Below are 20,472 nucleotides of genomic sequence, written 5' to 3'. Positions count from 1 at the left end.
CAGGATCTCTACTTAAGTATTTAGCATCCTGAAAAGTCTCCTAATAGGAACCCAAAGGACACAGTGAATAAAGCTTTGAGCAAGTAAATAATTCTAGCCCATCCCGAGTCCATGTAACACACTGTGTTCAGACAGGCACTTCATTCATTGCCTGCTCCAACTGGGTCATTAATGAAATGCACAGGGTTTAGAAAAATTTGAAAACTATCTGTGGAGATAACTCTTGGACAAAGTCTTTAGGGACCATCCTCTGTAGCCAGTGAAAAGTGATATTGTGCTGGCCTTTTACCAGCAAGGTGATAAGCTTACAGGGGGACAGACTCTCTGGATATAAGTGATATAAGCTGAATTTGTGGGAGAAAGGTAACGAGGTAGAAAAGAGTCCCTGAAGGCTCACCTTTCAAAACACAAAGCTTCTGTCTCGTATTAAACTCTGCAGATTGCTTTACAGAAGCTTAATGTTTCTATCTTTCAGTGCTTCCCCTCGGAGTGACATTCAGCTTTTGTTTTGGCCATTCCAAAAACTAATTATAACATGCTCCCTAGAAGGCTTTTAGTAAAACTAAACAGTTAGAGGAAAAGGTCTCAGTACTTGAATCCAATTCTTGGTACGGTATGACCTGCCCTTCCAGGTTTCAGCCAGAATCATTAAGAAGTGATACTTTCCTTCTGGGAGATGGAAGGATTTAGTGATCAGCCAAGATGACTCACCCAAAAGCACAACTGCTGAAGTTTGCATTTATTTTGGTGGTGAAAATAAGAAGGGGGGAAGAAATCTCAAGGAGAAAGCAACAAAAGGCAAAGATCCTTGTTGTCAAGATTAAAGCAGTGGTGTGCAAAACCAATCCTCTGGTGATGCACAGAGCTGAGAGAGGGTGTCTGGGAGCAGGAGCCCGACTCAGCTGCATGGCTTTGCCCAGCAGAAGGGCTCATATGTCATTTTGATTTCACCTCACCCATATTACAAAGATGTTTTCTTCTCCATAAAGAACTGATTTGAGTGAAGAGCATGTTTCAGCCAGGCCAGGCACTGCTGATCAGCCAGTGTCCCTTTCAGGGGACCTTTCCCTCCCTTCCTTATCCTATAATTGTTCATAAAAACAAAGACATATTTTTGCTTATCAAAATACCCATTGCTAGCCTTAGACTGGAGTAAGGAGGTTATTGCTGTGCCCAGCTAACCTCTTTCAGCAAAGAAAGTGCAAACATGGCCTTTATTCTGTGCATTTCCTGGAGGAAAGGAGACCGGACAGGAATTCAGATAAGAAAACTAATGCTGTTGCTGTTCTTCATATTCTGTGAAGTATTTTAATGGGGATAACAATACACATTAGACATCCTGTTCAGTAACGTTTTTAGTACCCAGCTGAGTCCAAATATAAACTATAATGGCATATGGAGACTGTCTTAAGAGCCATTTCAAATCAATTTAGTTTTATATAGTGTCTCTCCAAGTCTCTCAAGGTGATTTACAGTGAAAAAGCAAATAGTGGGCTAGTGATTTAGTAGAGTAAGGCGTGGCAGCTGTCAGGCAGGAAGGCAAAAATGCTGCATGGAGATGCAAAGCTATAATTTAAAAGCAGGACAAAGCTAAATATATCTCTTTGCTCTTCCAGTACAAGAAGCAGCCAGGTAATGAAGCCAGGTTGGGTTCAGTTTAACTCAACTTTTCAGTGGAGCACTGAGGTCATTTACAGACAGACCTGGAACCTAAACCTTTTCCACTCAACTGCTGAGATTAGGAAAAAACAGGGAAGAAATATTTGTGACCAATTCAGTTTAGCAGTTTTACCATCATATTTCACAACCTCAGAAATTTTAGACTTCCTGTGGGTTGGACTTTTGCCTTATGGGCTTATTAAGTCAAGAAGGCAGCTTTAAGTGCCTTTTTCATGGCAATTGTTAAAGCATAAAGCAAATTGCTTAAAGAAGCAAGACTCCAGTCAAAAAACCTTGACCTTGCTGGTGTGGCAGCCACTGAGCTGCTCCTGTGCATGGAGAAAGAGCAGTTCTGCAGAGAAGGTTTCAAGGGTGTGTCCAGCTACAGGACAACTCTTCTGTGGGTTCTCATTCTCCTGCTCACCACTCAAGTGAAGCTGCTAAGGAAGCCATAAAAATGCTTATATTTAGGCATCCTCAGCATGAAGATCACATGTGCTCCTTACATTTCCCTGCCATCAAACACTCCAGGATGGGCTGGGGGATATGACTGTGTCAGAGAACTCCAGGCAAGAGAGAGGGAATACTAATGTCTTCCTAGGTGAGGACCTGAGTACCCAGAATTGTAGAACAGCTCAGGGTGGAAGGAACCTTTGAATGTTGTCTGGTACAACCTGTCACGGGAAAGGGGACCTAGATGAGATTATGTAGTGCCCTGTCCAGTGGCATCTTGAAAAGCTCCAGTGATGAGGACTCTGCCACATCCTTAGGGAGGTTGTCCCTCTATGCCACCTCTTTGAGAGGCCTGAACCACCCATGTTCCCTTCCAGGTGCCAGGACATGCTCAGTATTTGTCATGGCTGTTGCCTGTAGGTCAGGGAGATGGTGGAAGCCTGCTTGTGCCATCCCTGGTGTCAACTGGGACAAAACGTTTCTGGCCTCTTGTCAGCTCCCCAGCGAGCACGTGGGAGCAGTTCAGGATGCCAGGGCTGTGAAGAGCCTGAACTGTGATCACTTGAAAAAGCACCACCCCACTCTACCATCTTGGCAAGTGTTGGGTTTGTTTAGTGGCCTGATGCTGGATGTTCTCACCCAGAGCTCTCCAGGTGGGAATTCACTGCTCCCAGTGGCTGGAGTCTGGTGATGGTGCAGTGTGGCACCATCTCCAGGCAGTGACTCCATGAGTGACATGGGCTGTAAGTACTGGAGGGATGTCTATTCACCTGGGAAAGGACCTTCTTGTCCTTTCTGCTGTGCAAGTAGTACATGTTCTATTAAATAAAGTTCATGTTCCCTATGCAAAGGAACGCACTTCAGAATGATGATACACTGACACATTGTATGTTAAATATGTATGACATTTAAAAACCTTAGAAAGAACTAAAAGTCATCTATAAATACTAAAGAGCACGAGGTCTACTTTTTGTTTTCATTTTGCTTCTGATCCTGCACTCTGAGAAAAACATTCTTCACATTCTAAGACTAAATTATCTGTCCAAGAACTAAACCTATAATTTTATTCTATCAGTCAAGCTGTATGTCACACTATTTTTACATTAAGACAATCAGGTTCTTGGAAGCACAGACATACACCCACTTAAAAGAAGTGTTCAGCTGAAAGTAGAAGCCCGTGGAATCAGTGGCAATTTGTGTCTTTCAAGAGACTGATAACTAAATGGAGAAATGCAGATCCTAATGAAAATAAGGTTTCTTTGCTGGCCAGGATGATATTCCATTAGGGTATTTGGGTCCAGATTAATTCCTTTGGACTGCAAGCATCTACCCTGGCTTTGAATCACTGACTTCTACTGGCTTGAAATGTGTCCTTTGGAGATCCTTATTTCTCTTTCTTGCAAGAAAGGGCAGTAAGTAACCTGCACTCCTAACCTGAGTACCTTAGTCAGGTATCCAAAACAATATTAGATTAATCGAGGCCTTGCTCTAGTTTTTTAAGCATTTGTTGTGTGGGAAACCTGTCAGAAAATCTAGGATTCAACCCACTGTTATGGGACAGTCAACCTCGCCTCTAGGAAGTATTTTCTGCTCTGCAGGGCTTACATGTTGCTCTGGGAAGATGCAGAAGTTTCTCACTAAGGAAAAAAAGTGCAGCAAGACCAAAGCAGACATTAAAGCACCACCACCAGGGAGGCAGGTTTAGATTGCACATGAAGGAGCATGTTGGAAAGGACCACTGGAAGTCATCTAGTTTCCTTCTGCCCAAAGCTGTTAAGGCAACTTGCAAGTACCAGGAAAGTTCCAGGACTGACTGTAAATATGCTGTGCCAATTTTACATACTGAAAAAAACAGGTACAAGTCAAATAAGAAGTACAGGCAGAGAATGGAAACTCCAGCTCTGGAGCCCCAGTACTTTTCCTTCCTGTAACACAATTTACCATCCAGTAACCATTTTTTCTGGATGAAGAAGCAACTGTTCTCAGATTGGTCTTCACTGCACATTCACTAAGCTATTCCATGTGCTTCTGGCTGCACTAGGGATGGCAGGAGTGCCATGGGACAGCAGCGAGGGGCTGTGGCATCTGGAAACCCTCACCATCACTGGCTGAAGAGAAGTAGTGCTATCCTTCTCTCACTTCACTAGCTCTGCTATCAGCAAAATGCCTTTCCCCATTTCCAGATGGGAACTGGAGCAGTGGGAAATATTTTTCCTCGGTATTTGTCCCTCGTTCCTCCGCTGACAGAGATTTTAAAACAAAAGGTCACTCTGGCGGATTTAAAAAGCAGTGGAACTTCATGCCCCTAATGAATGGGCAGCAGGAACTCATACTGGCAGTGCTCAATGGCTGCACATGAAACCAGCCGGGCTCAGTAAATGAAACCAGATCCCAAAGTGCAGCCTGAGATAACCGAAAGTATGCATCGAAATTTATTGTAGGAAAACGACTGACTGGAAAAAGAGTGGTCTGCTCTGCCCCTGCACCTCCAAAACACATTGTACCACTTAAACTCTCGAGAAAGACATCTGCCAAAAATGCCATTAATTCTCCTGAAGGTCAAACATATTTCTCTTGTAAAACAGTTGAAGCAGCAGTCGTGCATCTTTGATTACTCTTACGAAAGCAACTTAGGAAAAATCCTAGGATTGCTCTTGTGTTTGAAGTCGGATGTTTACTGCTTCCTGGCAGCGACTTTTGTTGCAAAGGTGAAACGCGGTCAGGAAATGATGGTAACCGCCCCAAAACAGAGCCAGTCCCAGTGCAGCCTGTCCCAAATTCCAGCAGCGGATCTGTATCTCTGTTTGGAGTGCCACCCTGTGGACACAGCTGCTCCCACGAGCTCCTGTCCTGCCCACAGCCCCCAGAGGCAACACTCAGAACCACTGCAGCACCTCCCGGCTCCAAACCCTGCTGTCTCCTGCCAGTCCTGCACGTCTCTGGATACCCCGGGGAAAACGGTGCTGGGGGAGGAGTGGGAACTTCTGTACCAAAATACAGTGTTACGAAAGACCATGTTTTGCCAGTCCTTTCTACACAGCAGTACATGAAATGCCACCACCACTCCTGAGCTGGACAGGAAATAATTGGGGCATCTGTTGGTAGCACTGAGGTCTCTTGCATTACACCACAGACACAGAGCTTCCCACACTAAGAAACTAGAGAAGTCCCCTGCTTGTCCACAGATGAATTAAGCCCCTGGTAAGCTCAATTTCGTCCTTAGAAGTCAATTTCTGGACTGCATTATAATTGTTTTTGTCTCTGACTATTTGTATAAGACTCGCAGGTTTATTCACTGGAGATTGCCACCATAAATTTTAGAAGTCTGGCTTACAAAGCCTATAACAACCTTGTTTAGCAAAGGTGTGCCTTGCAGCATTCCTTCAGTAATGCCACTTTGGCTGCCCCTTACCTCTGGGGTGAGGTATTTCATCATGATTTCCTTTCCTTTCTCTCCCAGTTTTTCATCTGGAGCAATTTCATATTCCGCCTGGAACAGACATATAAAAAATAAAAGTCAATATTTGCACTCATATTTCACCATTATAACTTCATTTTGGATGTGGCCTTAACAGAACACTCTGTATGAGAAATCCAAAGGATAAATATCATTTTCTGGTGGAAGTAAAACCTCTATACACAGCCTTATTAAAAACCTGCCACTTTATTTTGACCAAATCCTAGTGGTGCATTTTCTGAGGCTGTCTCTCTTTATTAACACCAATACAATTTAATTCATTTATATTTCATAGCCTTGCCAAACCAGCTTTCAGAAAGTGTTCAGTGACAAGAGACGTCAACTTCATTTGGTTTTGCTCAAAAGGAAGGTGGGCACAGAAGGTAAAATTATTTCTCTGAGTAGTAGAGAAAGTGAGTGTTTGTTACTCTTGTCACAGTGGTATTTCAAGTGCCAAGTGAACTCCAATATATCGTCTTTTGGGTTGAATGTGTCTCTCCCATGTATTTACGTCTTCCCCTTGGTCCAACAATACTTGTGCAAAGCAGAGACAGACACTTGCCCATCACTTTCAGTGATCCTTGACCCATTCCCTTCAGAAGGCAGATTTTTCAGGATCAAGAGTAAACAAGAGAGGCCATTTAGAGGAATAGACACTATGAGCCAAATTCTCTTTGGCTTCCCTAGTGCATTAAAAAAGGAGCATCTCACACACAAAGTTTGCCTACATTTTAAAATTCTGACTATCCTATGGATTGTAGCACTACTGGCTTTTGATGAGTTTCAGGACCATATTTACAGAACAAACAAAAGAAGCACTATTTGTGCACCACCAAGACATTAATCACTTCAGCTAAAGCTTTGGATCCATGGCAGGCAGTCGAAGGAAACACGTGCTGCATGGGACCCCAGTGGCTAAATGACAACAAGTTCTTAATGACATTCCTGCTTGGCACTGCCCAGAATATAAAGCTTTAGCCTTTGGATTCGAGTATTTTCAAGAAAAAAAAAAAAAAGGAAAAGAAGAGAGCCTAACAGCTTTCATGACTGTATTAAAAAGAGGATCCCAGAAAATCCTGCCAAACCAATTAAATAACCTGGTCCAATACAAGCTGTCTGCAATGATAAATGAGGAGGAAGTTTAAAAAAAAAAAAAAAAAAGAAGGTAAATCAGACTGAACTGGCAAACACTTGGAAGAACAAATTTCAGAACTCTTGCCCACTGGAAGATGTATGTACTGCTCCGAGCTGGGTGCAATAAATCTGAAGGCAGGCTGTAATGGATACCCCAGCTAAGCAAACCCAGGAATGACATGGAAACCACAATGTAGTAATAATGCTATTCCCCATCTATCTAGCCAGTGCTCAGCTGGCTATTGCAGCTCCAGTCTGAAGCTGCATATTTACACACACACACAGAGCAGGTTGCTTGAACAATCTGGAATTACGACCTGATTTTGTCTGGGAAATGACAATGACCACAAATAAAAGACAAACCTGTATTACTGATGAAAAATACACCAAAAAACTAAAACCCACAAGTACAGTACTTCTCTTTTAGTGACCATTTTGGGGATGGAACTGTTTATGTCCTCATAAAACTTAATATCAGGGTTTAAAAAAAAAAATCTTTCATCCTATTTCCTGTCCTTTTAGATGGTATCTGAGTATGGGTCATTTCAGCTCTTAGAGCACAGACACTCTCAAATGTTTACAGCATCTTAACAGCATTTTCCTCTATGATTCCTTGCTAGGGAATAGAGGAATAGCAAGTGAAACAAAAGAACAGATTTTTTTAAAGCTGAAAGTTGCCTCTTATTTGGACCTTACAGTTTATGGTTAGGTTCACAGACAAACTAGATGCTTTTCATGTAAAAGAAAACAGAAATAATGCATTTTAATGAAAGAAAACATTTGTACTTAAATGTAACTATCTATGCAGAAGACTGCAAAGAAAGGAAAACTGCTTGGCACTGCCTCAGCATGGAAGCATCTAGGAGATCTTCTGAGTCCTCCACTCAATGCTATTTACAATTTATCCAATAATGACAACTTCTCTCTCCTTCATTTGGTTTTAAACTCTGGATCCTGGTAACATATTGGCTTCCTAACAAATAAAACCTGATTGTAACTCATCATCTGCTATTTGAAGTGCACCAGGGAGATGTCAAAAAATTTGATATCCTTTTTGCCACAGAGAACCTATAACATTTACATCCCACCCAAATTGTACAACGGGAAACAAATTAGGACAGTCCAGAAGAAAAAAATTCTGCAGGGATTGGATCGGTGTTTTGAAATACAATTTCTGATGGGATACAACATATGTAGAGCTAAATGCACACACACACACACATATGCAGAGTGTCTCATTCTGTCTCAAGATAGTTAGGAAGGAATAAAAGGAAAGTTTAATTATACTTGCATTTGACATTCCCAGAAAATGTGACACAGTGGTGGAAGGTGGGAAGTGACAGACAAGTGAGGATGTGAGAAGGAACCATAAGCTCCAACTGTGAACAGTGTTGATTTCACTGCAGTTCTGTACTAGAAGCCTGTTTCATTTTGTTTCTAAGTTCATTATTATTTCTCCCTTCAGTGCCACTTTCAAGCTATTCAGCAACAGATACTGGTATATTTTCAGCCATGAGCTGTTATTACAGGAGACAGACAGGGATGCCCCCATGCTCCCCCTGCCACCTCCCTGGGAAGCCATCGAAGTCCCCAACTCTGAGTCCTGTGCTTAAATCACAAGATACATCCCTTTCTTCCACAATACTCAAAAGCAGAGCTACAGTTTGCAAATCCCTAATTGCTAGAAATAACAGCGTTACTTAAAATCCACGTGGAACAAAATATTTTCCATTATTCCTTTGATGAATCCAAGCATGTGTTTCAAGGCTCCTGCTCTGAAGTCTAATAGCTTCTCCATGCCCCAGTTAGGTCAGACAGGGCCCTATTCATGGCTCATAAACGAGAGGAGGATTTACGATCACCCTGACTCCATGGGACGGGCTCAGGGAAGGCTCTTTCTGTGGGCAGGGGCAGATCCTTCAGTCCAAATGGCCAGAGGATGTGGGCTGGCTGCTGTTTGCTGCTAACTTTTCTTTTGGCTGCTGTTTTTTTGAGGTAGTACTTACTTTGGTGGCTCCTTCTCCCCTAGAAGCTGAACGGGGGCATCGGGGTGTGAAGCGTCCTTCCCTTTGAAGCAGCTGGTCTTGGGATGGGCTGAGTGGGATTGGATGGGAAAATGCAGTTCAGCTGGGAAAGGGAGAAACATCTAGCCTGTGGCTGGCTATGGGATGGGGCCATGGGCTCAGGGACAGCTGAGCAAGAGGTTTGGAGGCTGCCTGTGATGACTGGGGAGCTTCCAGGGCGATGGCACAGGGACCCCACAGGCACTCGCATCAGCAGCTTTAATGCTGGCACACCAATTTATCTTGTATTTTATTTTCATCTTAATATTGCTTGAGATCTGGAAACTGTGTGGCTTAAAAATATGTACAAATTGACAAACAGAGCCAAAGAGGTGTCTCTGCAGATCTGGGAGGACACTCTCCCACAGCAGGTAGTGATGGTTGCCTGCAGCAGCGTGGCACAGCCACAGGAGTTGTCCCTTGTACCCACCAGGAGATGGAAATGGGAATAGATACGCCCACCAGAGCAGTTTTGGCTTCTTGGTCAAGTCAGGAGCAGTGAAGTCACCTTCTGAGCACCTACAGGAGGCTACTGGCATTTCAGTCCCAATTTTACACCTCCACTTTCTCAGCTCCCTCCTCTGTTATCCCCAGAATGTCTCTCTGCTCCTGCTCCTGCTCACTCCCTCCTTGGACTCTAGGCTCTGCCCTGTTATTGCTCTGTCCTCAATGGCTGTCCTTGCACTTGCCTCCGCTGGAGATTTAAAATCTGTGACTAAAAATTGGAAGGCAAACCCCAGACAGCTGGGATTCATAATAACTCACATTTCTAAACGAAAAGTGAACTCGAAACCACATTTTTCATACTTAAAGGCTGGGCAAAAAGAGCCCTTTTGACTGTTTAAAAACACGTTCTGAGTTAATGAGTTTGTTGATATCAACAAACTGGCATTTCTGATGGAAAAAGCCTTGAACAGCTTTAAGACACACATACACAGATGGTTTATACACCATGTAAGGGACTTAACCAAATGAAATCTCCCTAACAGCAAGACAGGGTTTTTATAAATGGCATTAAATGGATGCTCACTCGTCCTTTCACCCCAGATAAGTGCAATGTCTAGTGAAGCGTTCAGCTGAAAAGTCCACCTGAGGAGATGTGCCTGTCTCCCCAGCCCCTGAGCCCAGATATCACGAGCAGGGGCCATTTTCCTCCAGAGGATGTATTTCTGTGTGACTTCAGTGCAAAGAAATAACATTGGTCAGGTTAGAGAGAAAACAATGTCAGGTTATTTTCTCCTTGACCAAAATGGGCCATGTTCTCCTCTAGTCAATCTAAATCTGGTCTGCATTAAAATGTTAAAAGCCCTCCCCCGGAAAAAAAAAAATAAATTATGCATGTGAGTAGATGAAGCAGGAAAGGGAGTCCAGAAGCTAAAGTCTTCATTATAACAGCACATAGAAATCACAGGAGAGGAGAGGGAAATGTCAGGAGCTGGCACCCCGGGAATGTGCTGTTGAGGAGGGGACAGGAGCAAGAAGTCCTTGCTGAACTGAACTGCTGCTCTCTTGTCCTGGAAGCACTGGCTGCAGAGAAGGAAACATGTCTTGCTAGCACATTCCCTGCTCACTGATCTGCCTTTCAGCACAGGAAACATGTCCACTCGCACTTTATTTTCATGGCTGTCTTTCAACAGCTCCAAAGTTGTACGATGTCGCTAAAATATTTGTAAGCAGAGCAAAGTGTGCTTCAGGGCTGTACATGAATTCCTTGTGAAGGGCTTACAGAGGAGCTGATTTAATCTTAAACCATCTCTGTTTAACAATAGGAGTTTATGTTCATGCAGTTCCTTCATCTGAATGGCGACATGAGGGTTTGGTGAGCTATCCATGGGATCTTTGTGGTTACAGGCACACAGATGAGTTTAGAGGCACGAGCTGCAGCCATCAGTACTTCTTACTCAATATTTTATCTCTTAGTTTTGATCTCTCATCATCTAATGTCAGGGCCTCCTGCTTACAGACCACATATTGTCATAGTCTGTGCTACAGCTGGTTGTGAGTTATTACTCACTCTCCTCAGAAAGCAGGTAGAAACTTTGTGCATCTGAGCACTTTCATCACAATTACTGGTTGAAAGTGGCCAAGGTATTCACAGGTTTCAGAGGGAACTGACAGCTACACACCCACACACACACAGAATTGAACAAGACAAACCCTTTTTCTTCAGAAAGCAGCCTAACCACTGCTGTACTGCACAGACAAAAAACCCCAGACGCTGCCATAATTAGATTTTCAGGAGACTACATCAGACCAGGTTAGTTATTTCACACAACAGCTCACATAAATGTCCAGCCAAGAGGGATTTTTTTTGTTTTTGTCTCTTTATGGATTCTGGTCTGCAAGGTCTGGTTGATTTTACCAGCCTTTGGAAGCACAGGTGTAAGAGAGCTTGCAAAACTTAGTCTTCCATAAGGATGTTGGTGGGTTGTTAAGTGTCTGACTCATCTTCTGGTTTCTTCCCATAAGTCCTGATCACTCCTTTCTTTGCAGGCAGTTGAGTGCATGGGTTAAAAAAAAAAATGTATTAAAAATGGGGAAACATCAGTTACTGGCTTTTGCCAGTGCCTTACTGTGTGACCCTGGTAAAGTCACTTAGATGGGCTCTGAAAAAGAGAGATGGTCCTACCTCTCTGTGTGCAAGAAGCTCTGTGAATCTCTCATGAACAGCTAAATATTATCCTCTCTTATTTTTTCTTTTTGTTTGTTATTACACAAAAGCTAAGTTTCGCATCTCATGTTAGAAAAATAACTAAGACAAAAGACAATTAAGGCTCTTGGTTTCTCCTGCTTGGGGCTTGTTGCAGCAGGTGGTCCCCAAAAGGTTTCACATTCCTGGTGAATAGGAACGTAAAGTCAGAATAGGGCTGTAAAGTCAAACTTCTGGTCTCATTACAGGAGTTTTTTGCCTAACACAGGGCTTGGCCTGAATCCCACTGCTCACTCAACACAGTGTGACCCTGCTGGGCAAATTTCAGTAGCACTCATCCAATTTAATGGCCATGGGCTGTGTTGTTTGACTTTAACATTGCCTAATGCAGGGATTTTCATGGGCTGGGAGCAAGCCTGTACAGAATCCGAAATCAATAAACAAAGGAGACTGCTGTTAATTAGTGTTAAAAAGAAGAGAGAAAGATAAATATTCAGACCTCCACACAGCCAGGCATTTTGTTCATCAAATCCTCAAAATCCTACTGCCAGTCTGAGCCTAACTGGGAACAGACCACCAGCCCAGTAAAGGTATACAGGGCAGCTCCAGTCTGAAAAAGCAACATGGGAGTGGGTGCAAAGCACCCCCCTTGCAAAAGGATTTGGGAATATCAGTCTGGCTTTGCTTGGAGACAAACCTTTAAAACAAATCCAGTCCCACCGCCAGCTTTTGCAGGACCAGTGTTGCCTGTGCTGCACGGATGAGGAGAGGACACTGGAGTTTCAGTGCTTGTCAGTGCTCCACAGGGCTTTGGGAGAACAAAATGACACAGTGCCCTCAATTCCCAGAGCCTGAGGGTGGCCGGACAGCCGGCGCGACGGGGAGAGGCGGGAGAGGCTGCGGGAGAGGTTGCGGGAGAGGCTGCGGGAGAGGGTGCGGGAGAGGGTGGGGGCAGCGCTGCAGCCCAGGGGATCACGCGGGGCTCGGGGGGCACCGGGGCCGACAGAGATGTTTCCTTGTGCCCAGATGTTATTGCTGCTGTCAGTGGAATGCCCCGAGTGTGTATGCAGGGCTCACACAACAGGGGCTTGTTCTCTGCAGCCCCTGGGCGCTGCTGGAACCAAAATGTGATGCCTGCTGCTGAGAGGAGGCGTGAGAAAAAAGCAGAGCCCTGCCAACCCTCCCCAAACTGAGGGTGACGCCATCACTTCTGTCTGAAATTAAAACCACTCACAAGTAGCCTTTTGTGACTGTCTCCCCTAGGATTTCTGCAGCTTCCTAGAGGGATGGCCATCACCCACCTCCTCGGGGTTGCAGGTGTTACACCCTGTGTGCCATTTCTGTGGGGTGCCTTCCCCGAGATGGGTGGGTGGTGTCTCATGCTGGCTTGGTGCAGGACAAACACATCCAGGGTACCTGAAGCCCCCTGCTGCCTGCTGGCCTTGAGCACAGCTGCACAGAGCATTTGTCAGATGTTTCGTGTACCTTGGTGGTTACACCTTTCACTGGAGAAAATCACAGTCAGTGTTAGGAATAACGGGCAGAAGTCATGACTGGCTAAAACTGATTGGAATAGGACTTTATCCAACACTTTCTGTGACACTGTGGATTTGCTATAGTTACTGCAGTACTGACATAAACCTTAAGAGACCACATATCCCCTTCCAGACTGTTACTTTTACAACTTAAGTGCAATCCTCACATCTCCTATACTTCAGAATACCTTCACCACCACAGTACAAACACACCAATTTTATCCTGTTGGTATGCACTGTTTTGCTTTTCCCTGTCAGTGTTAACCAGGGAGTGAAGCCCCATGGACACTCACACTCAGCAGCGACAAGTTCATCTTCCTCTCTGCTATGATTTAGCTTTTTGGCTGATCAACACCTCCCCTTTCACAGGTTCCCAGCAAGAAAGTCACTGGGAGACTTTTCCACTGTGAACAGCTGGCAGTGCACACGGCCAAGCGCTGCCAGACTGGGAAAGAGCGTCAGGTCCCCCCGGGGCTGGGGGGCATTGCTCAGTGGCTCACTGAGATGGAAAATGGAGATTTGTTTCCTAGTGATCTCAATCAAGTCACTTCTATACCTTGTGCCTCTGCTCTCCTATTTGAAAAAACAAGGTAATTTTCAGGATATCCTTTGTAAATCACCCTGAAGTCTACAGATGAAAAGTCTTGGTAAGAGATATTAGCATTATCACATTCCTCTCTTGTCAGTCCATTCATCACCTTCCCTTTCCTCCCAATGCCTCCCAGCACTTCAGGCTTCACCCACATCAGAAGACATTACTCACAGCAGCTCAGGAGTTGACATGAAGGGAGGCCACACCAGCACTGGGGGGGTGCCTGTCCTCATCCTGCTCTGGTGTCCCTCCAGGCTGGCACCAACCCCGCAGGCAGCACTGCCCCTCTACCACCAGTGATGCTGGGCTGCTGGTGGGGCCAGCCCTCATATCCCACAAAACAGGGATTCCTACGGGTCAGAGGAGTCTCCTCTGTCAGGAGAGCACTGGGAAGCACCCCAAAATATCATAAGAATTGACTTACCACCGAGTCAAGGAACCTAATGCAGCACTCGAGCTCGGGTCGAGTTTCACAGAACTGCCGAAAGAGAAGCCTTCCGATCGGCTGCTTTTCACATATGCTGCAGTAATCTCTCTCTAGAGGCAATAAAGAGAAGAAGAGAAGCATGAAAATGAGAAGAGCTTTGTCTTCTGGGCTGTTCAGGAGTTTAGAGAATTGCAAATGAGTGCAGAACTACGACCTCAAATCACAACAACATTCTTCTCCCCTCCACCACATTTCAGGTATCCAAATACAAACATAATTAATGGCTTTTAGACTCAAATAAGAGGGGCTGAATTTTGTGTAACTCATTTTGGCAAAAGGCAAAAGCCATTCAGGTCTTATGAAAAAATAATTCCATATTTTCCTGTGGTGGAAATGTATTCAAAGGTACTGGTGATGTTTGTGAGAACATGGGGAGCAAATTACAAGACCTTGAAATGTGAGTCATACATTAAAGGGCAGGAAAATTTGTAGTTTGTGGAGACCTTCCTGGATGCTTTCTAGATACGCACTAAAGCACCCCTAATCTCTGGAGATGCTCTGCTCACTCTGTACTAAACAATTATAGTATAAACTATGCATTTTCAAAGGTTTTAAAATTTCTGCTATTTACTTGCTGAGCGTTAAGGAATGGATGGAGCATATGGCATCTGGCTTGTTTCAGTTTCACACAGCACTCCTTACAGAACAGTATTTCCTCCTAAATTCCATGTTTAAATGCCATTCCCCTGCGCTGGTGCATCCAGAACCATCACTTGCAGTAAAGCAAGAGGTCCTTTGCCCATCACAAGGACTATCTGCAGGAAAACAAGGACGAAGGGCAGGCGTCATTAACTGGCATTGCACCAGGACAAATGCTGAGGGCTTTGGATATTTTTCTGGTGAGAGCAGAAAATTCCCCCAGCCTGCTTGGAACAGCACTACTTGCTTGAGACACGTTATTCCTCTAGAAGTACACACATGTCAAACAACATACTGTGTTTCCTTAGGCGTTCTTCTCACCACCCTCCTCGCTGCCATATGGCACTTGCTGTTATTATGGAAACAACCAGCTTCTAAACACATAACACAGCCCTGCAAACAGACATACGAAACCCACACAAGTTGTCAGTGCCTTGGTTACTTCTCTCTCGGGCCTGGAGTGGCTCCTGCAATGCCTTTTATTCCCCCTTTGCCCTTCAGCTCTGTGCACTCCAGGGATGCAGGCACATGCCTGTGATGGAGCTCACCTCTGCCATGGAGGCACCCAGCCAAAGGGCTCACTTATCACAGGTCCCTGGGGATCATGTTCTGCAAAACCAGGACATCATAGAGTCATGGAATAGTTTGGGTTGGAAGGGATCCTAAAGATCACCTAGTTCCATACCCTTGCCATGGGCAGCAACCCCTTCCACCAGACCAGGTTGCTTGGAGCCCCATCTAACCTGGCCTGGAACACCTCCGGGGATGAGGCATCCACAACTTCCCTGGGTAACCTGGTCCAGGGCTTCACCACCCTCTGAGTATATCTGTCCTGATGACAAAACGCTGTATGAGATGTTGGACTTGCTGGTCTGTGGGACAGGAGGGAAGGAGCACCCAAGGCCTCCTCTCGTGAGAGGAAGGAGGGAGTTGCCCAGTGCTGCACCAGGGTGCAGGTGTGGCTGTACGTCAGGAACTGGCCCCTGAAGCACTTACAGGGTGGCCACTGGAGACATGGGTTGGGACCAGCTGAACTGTGCTTTTAATTCAGGGTGGTCCTGCTCTGGTCTGGTCTTCTGAAGCAATTTGGGACAACGTACCAGCATCATTTTTTTAGCTGGCATTGCCAGTCCATTTTGGATCAGGACTGGCAATCTATCAATCTATCCAGAAGGCTGCAATGCTTTGATACTCTCTTGCAAGTAAAACTGGATTGAAATCAGTGCAAATCCTACCTTGACTTCCAGTCTGTCTAGCTATCAGCAGCAACCCTGTGGCACTGGTTTGTTTGCACGAGCTGGAGCCTTCAGCTCGGAACATCATGACACAGATCCACGTGGCAAGAAAGCCAGTGGGCTTGCTGGGATGTGGAGGAGCCTTGGGGGTGTCCTTGGGAGCTTGTGCTGCTTGACTGAGTAGCATTTCTAGTGAGAAGGTGAAGGGGTGTGCAGACACAATTAGGGAAGAGTCCACAGATGCAAACAGCAACTCACAGTGCCCCAGGGGCCAACATGAAGCTAGAGCCTGAGCAGCTCAGGTGAGCTCTCCTGGGAGGTCTGGAGGTTTAACTACATCTGTCTGATGATGCTTTCTGCTCCCTTGACTAACTCTTGAGAGGGTAAGAATAAAATATAGGCCCTGCCTGCTCATGGCAGGACTCAATGCCTCCAGGAGCCCCAGCCCACAGCAAGCTTCCTCCTGCTAAACAAGCAGAGCAAAGACTGTGACTGTATTTGTAACAGGAGTAAAACAGAAAGGAACAGACACTTTAATCAGCTGGTTTGCTCTACATTTTCTCTTGTACAGCACTATTTGATACACAGTGACAACGCTAGTTGTACAGAATGCAGTCAGTTTATCAGAGTTGTTTGACATGGTGACACTCACTGCAGCAGAGGATGATCCTCTCACAAAAGGGCCAGTGATACCAGCCAAATGAGCGTGCAAATTGCACATCCATAACTGCACTTCACAGCACAGCAGGAAAAGAAAACCAGCAGCTAAGCACTATGACATATGTGGGTAAATGCACCATAAAGAAGACGTGAGCACAGACTTCCTCCTATGGCACAGAACTTGGCCAACACGTGAGGGGGTGACCCGTTCGCCATGAGGAAAAAGGAAATACCAGAAATAATCTCTGAAAACACAACAGCCAGAGCAGTCCCCTGGAGCCATCACTCCTCCGTCATGTGCATGTAACTGCTGGATATACCAACACAGACAATAAACACGGGATGAAAATGCTTTCATTCCTTGTAGGTGACACAAACTATTTTCTTAGGCCCCGATCTCGCTGTTGGCCTCACTAAATCAGCTAAAGCAGTCTGTGCTCAACTAATTCTTGGGATGCATGGGCCCAGAGTGGACTGAGAAAGAAAAACATCACTCCCAGCTAAAGCTGAAAAAAGGAGTGGGTAGTTTTACTAGGGTAAGGAAAGCAGGAGTGTTTTTACAGCGTGCTGCACCCCAGGGACCTGGCTGAAGCACCCCCAGCCGTGCTCAGGAGCTGCTGCAGGAGGGGAAGGATGGGGAGGCTGGTGGGTACCACAGCCAGGGGCTCTCTGGGGCTGGGGCTGGTCGCTGTGTCGCTCTCGGGTCTGCCTGCCAGCAAAAATATCCATCCAGTTTCAAAAGTTTAAAAAATAGAAGGAATGATTTCCTGAGGAAATGGAAATGTTAAACACTTGGAAGTGAAACCATATGCTTAAGATGATGAAGTGTAACTAAAACAGCTCTGAGAGCGATATCTTTGGTAGTCAGACCCTCCTGCTTCAGTGGAATCCTGTTTAACACCTGCAAAGTCACCCAAAACATGGGTGAAAAGCTGGGTGGGTCAAAGCCCTGGGAAAGCAAACGCTTCTCACTGACGCCAAACTCTTTATTTAGAAAATATCCCTGGCAAACAACGTGCACATGCAAATGAATTCTTTATCTTTCTGACAGAGTAACAACACAGATTAATATAGAAAAAGTATTACACAAAATGCCGTCATAAACGTTCATAAGATAAATAAAGATAAATTGTGTTTATTCTAAATTCTAATGATTCATTTCCCCCTTCACCTCATAGCTTATGTATTGAAATACTAATTTCTTAGAGCACCCAGCACTGAGAACATACCAAAATAGTTACACCTGCCCAGAATACTCCATCACCATTCAAAGCCTATGGCCAGATCTGTTCCCCGACAGATACCCTGGAAAGGTTCAGAAAAAGATCTGAGCACGTGCCTAGGACAAATAATCCTATTAATAAAATTTCATACTGATCAAACATACCACTGATGAAGTGAAAAACACCACACAAGGTAATGAAATCTGCTCATGACAAAATCCCTGACTTTCAATTCAAAGGGGGGAAAATCTAATATTGGAAATAGATAAAAACCACCCTGTCTGTGCCTTGTGAAGATTTTTTGTCTTAATTTCCCATTTAAATAACTTGCATTTTCTGGCTGGCTCAAAGTACCACCTTAGCCAATTTGGAGATAAACAGTGGTCTGCAGAGAGACCAGGTCCCCCCTCCTCTTTCACATCTGCCATATACCTGTGGGTCTTGATGGGTCAGTGCTGAGCTACAAAACTGGGTGATGACTCTTGGCTGAAAACCAGTCTTTTCTGATATTCAGTGTAAACTGCAGGTGTCTAAGTGAGACTGCTATAAAAAGTTGCACTTCTGCAACTCATTCTGAAGGGCTGCTAATCCAACCCCTGCAGTCAGCTGGTGAGGCTTCCTCCTGTACACGTCTGTGGGGAGGGATGAGCTCAGTTTAAATCCCACTTTTCTGGTCTACAGGAGCCAGGAACATCTTTTTGGCTTTTTAGCCATTGCTGGTGTGGCCAATGATTGTACTTCTGTACTATCTATTAAGTAGCATTTTATTTTCCAACACACTGGAATCCCAAGAGAAGATATTTCAAAGAAATGCATGGAGAATGGCCAAGAAGACAAGGCACCATGCTGCTGCACGGGAACATTTGGTCTCTCCATCCTTCTCTGCTATCTTTGGCATTAAATCAGCCTGGAAGAAAACTAAGATTCAAGTGCAAAGTAATTCTGCTGCCTGAAAAAAACCACCCAGAAAACAACAACAAAACCCCACAAGCAAACCAAACAAATCCTCTTTAACATCTGGAAACCCCAAAGAGGATCTAGGAAGACTTAATTGTTCACTTCCTGCTCATGCTCAATGACCCAAGACAAGAACTCATCTTCCCCCTCACTATTTTCTTTCTTTAAGGTGAATCAAAATCCTTTAGATATTGTTCCAAGTCTATTATTTGTCTGCTGCTCTCTTCCTCTCACCTGCTTTGGTGCAGAACAACAGAAGCCACACCAAATTAATGGAAGAAGAAAGCATTTGAATACGAATTCAGGCTGGACAACAGAAGCAGCATCAGAGCCTGAGGGGCCAGCAGTCAGTTCCCAAGACTGCTGGCACACCAAAAGGAAAACTCTCTTTTTCCAAGGGGCTGATGCCTGTCAAAGTGGTTCCCACCATTCCTGGGATGGATGGAAACCTCAGCTAGAGATGTCCCAGAATTTACGCCTCCCTCCTCAATCAACTCAGGGGGAATGGTGCTAAAGGAGATCTTAACCAGCTCAGCCCAAATCTAAAACCACTTCTGGGTTTTTTTGCCCATCTCTGCCTTCTTCATGTAAGCTCCCTTACAGGGGCACCCAATGAAATGGAGGGCAAAGGCAAGAACTAAAAGCAAGATTAAAAAATATGCAGCACAACTGAACTAAACAGATTCTCACAGCCCATCATACACTGTGCACTTGTAGCAATTTCCTTCTTTTTGTCAAAAAAGGAACACCAAAGCAGAATTTGCAGAATTGCTTTGTGTCCAGTCAGAGTACTAATGGAAAACAAATTGCATCTTTAAACACTGAATAACCCCATTTAGAGCTATATTAATATAAATGCATTTTTCATTTAAAACCAGCAAGTCTAACAGTGGTGCTTATAAAGATGTCTTATAATTTACTGCTGCTCTTCTCCAGCCAAAAGTGGAATTACCACTTTCTACGTATAAACTTAATCAACAGCACATACTAAACTGCCTAGTCTTTCAGGCTGATGAAAGTTGCTTCTTATCAAAGGACCCTTTGTGGATGCTTTAAAAGGATTTAAATTGCTTTGATTGCATTATTAACAGTGTCTGTGTTGCTCTTGTATTTCAGAATAATCTGGAAAGCTGGAACATCAGCTCTTGCATTCTACAAAAGGCAGTTTTCCATCTCTAATAAATGTGCTTCAATACAAAAGATAATCCTTGTGTTCAAAAGCAAGACCCAAAGATGGCCGTGTTAACACTTCTGTAGACTCACTTATTACCTTCTTATTCTTCCTATTTTTCAACAGTTTTCAGCCCTGGAGGTGTCATGGCCAGTCGGGACTTCATCAACCTTGCTGGGAACCCATGTACTTGCAGTGAAAAACTGCAATTCTCTTTGAGAGACTGCCAGTACAGGACCATTTCTGATGAAGAAACATGGATATTGCTGTTTAAACTGTAGAACCTGGCCAAGTACAGTAACATAGTGAGGGATCTCTTTTTCATGGTGCCTACTTGGGAACGCTGCAGGAATGGGTTGAAGCAACAACACAGAAGTTTCCTGTCCTTCTTATCAGTGGTTTTCTGGGGTTTGGGGGTTGTTTGCTTTGTTTGTTTTTTTTTTGTTGTTTTTGTTTTGTTTTTGTTTTTTTTTTTTTTTTTTTTTTTTTTTTTTTTTTTTTTTTTTTTTTTTTTTTTTTTTTTTTTTTTTTTTTTGGGGTGGGGGGGGTTGTTTTTT

General features: G+C 44.4%; 1 protein-coding gene across 2 annotated transcripts in view; it reads right to left on the bottom strand.

The window, feature by feature from the left end:
* Positions 1-20,472, bottom strand: part of GRK5 (G protein-coupled receptor kinase 5) — a 155,408-nt gene that overhangs the window by 42,871 nt on the left and 92,065 nt on the right. For both annotated transcript variants that reach the window (XR_001873895.1, XM_017809243.1), the window contains exons 3-4: positions 13,968-14,080; positions 5,525-5,602 (exon numbers count right to left, since the gene is read on the bottom strand). Coding sequence is in view for 1 of the 2 variants with exons in the window: in XM_017809243.1 (XP_017664732.1) it covers positions 5,525-5,602; positions 13,968-14,080 (191 nt within the window). In the remaining variant the exon portion in view is untranslated. The remainder of the gene's footprint in view (positions 1-5,524; positions 5,603-13,967; positions 14,081-20,472) is intronic.

Source organism: Lepidothrix coronata, unplaced genomic scaffold, assembly GCF_001604755.1.
Source record: "Lepidothrix coronata isolate B3197 unplaced genomic scaffold, Lepidothrix_coronata-1.0 Scaffold25, whole genome shotgun sequence".
Lineage (NCBI taxonomy): Eukaryota > Metazoa > Chordata > Aves > Passeriformes > Pipridae > Lepidothrix > Lepidothrix coronata.
The sequence above is the reverse complement of the archived record's forward strand: the minus strand, read 5'-3'. Positions and strand labels throughout refer to the sequence as shown.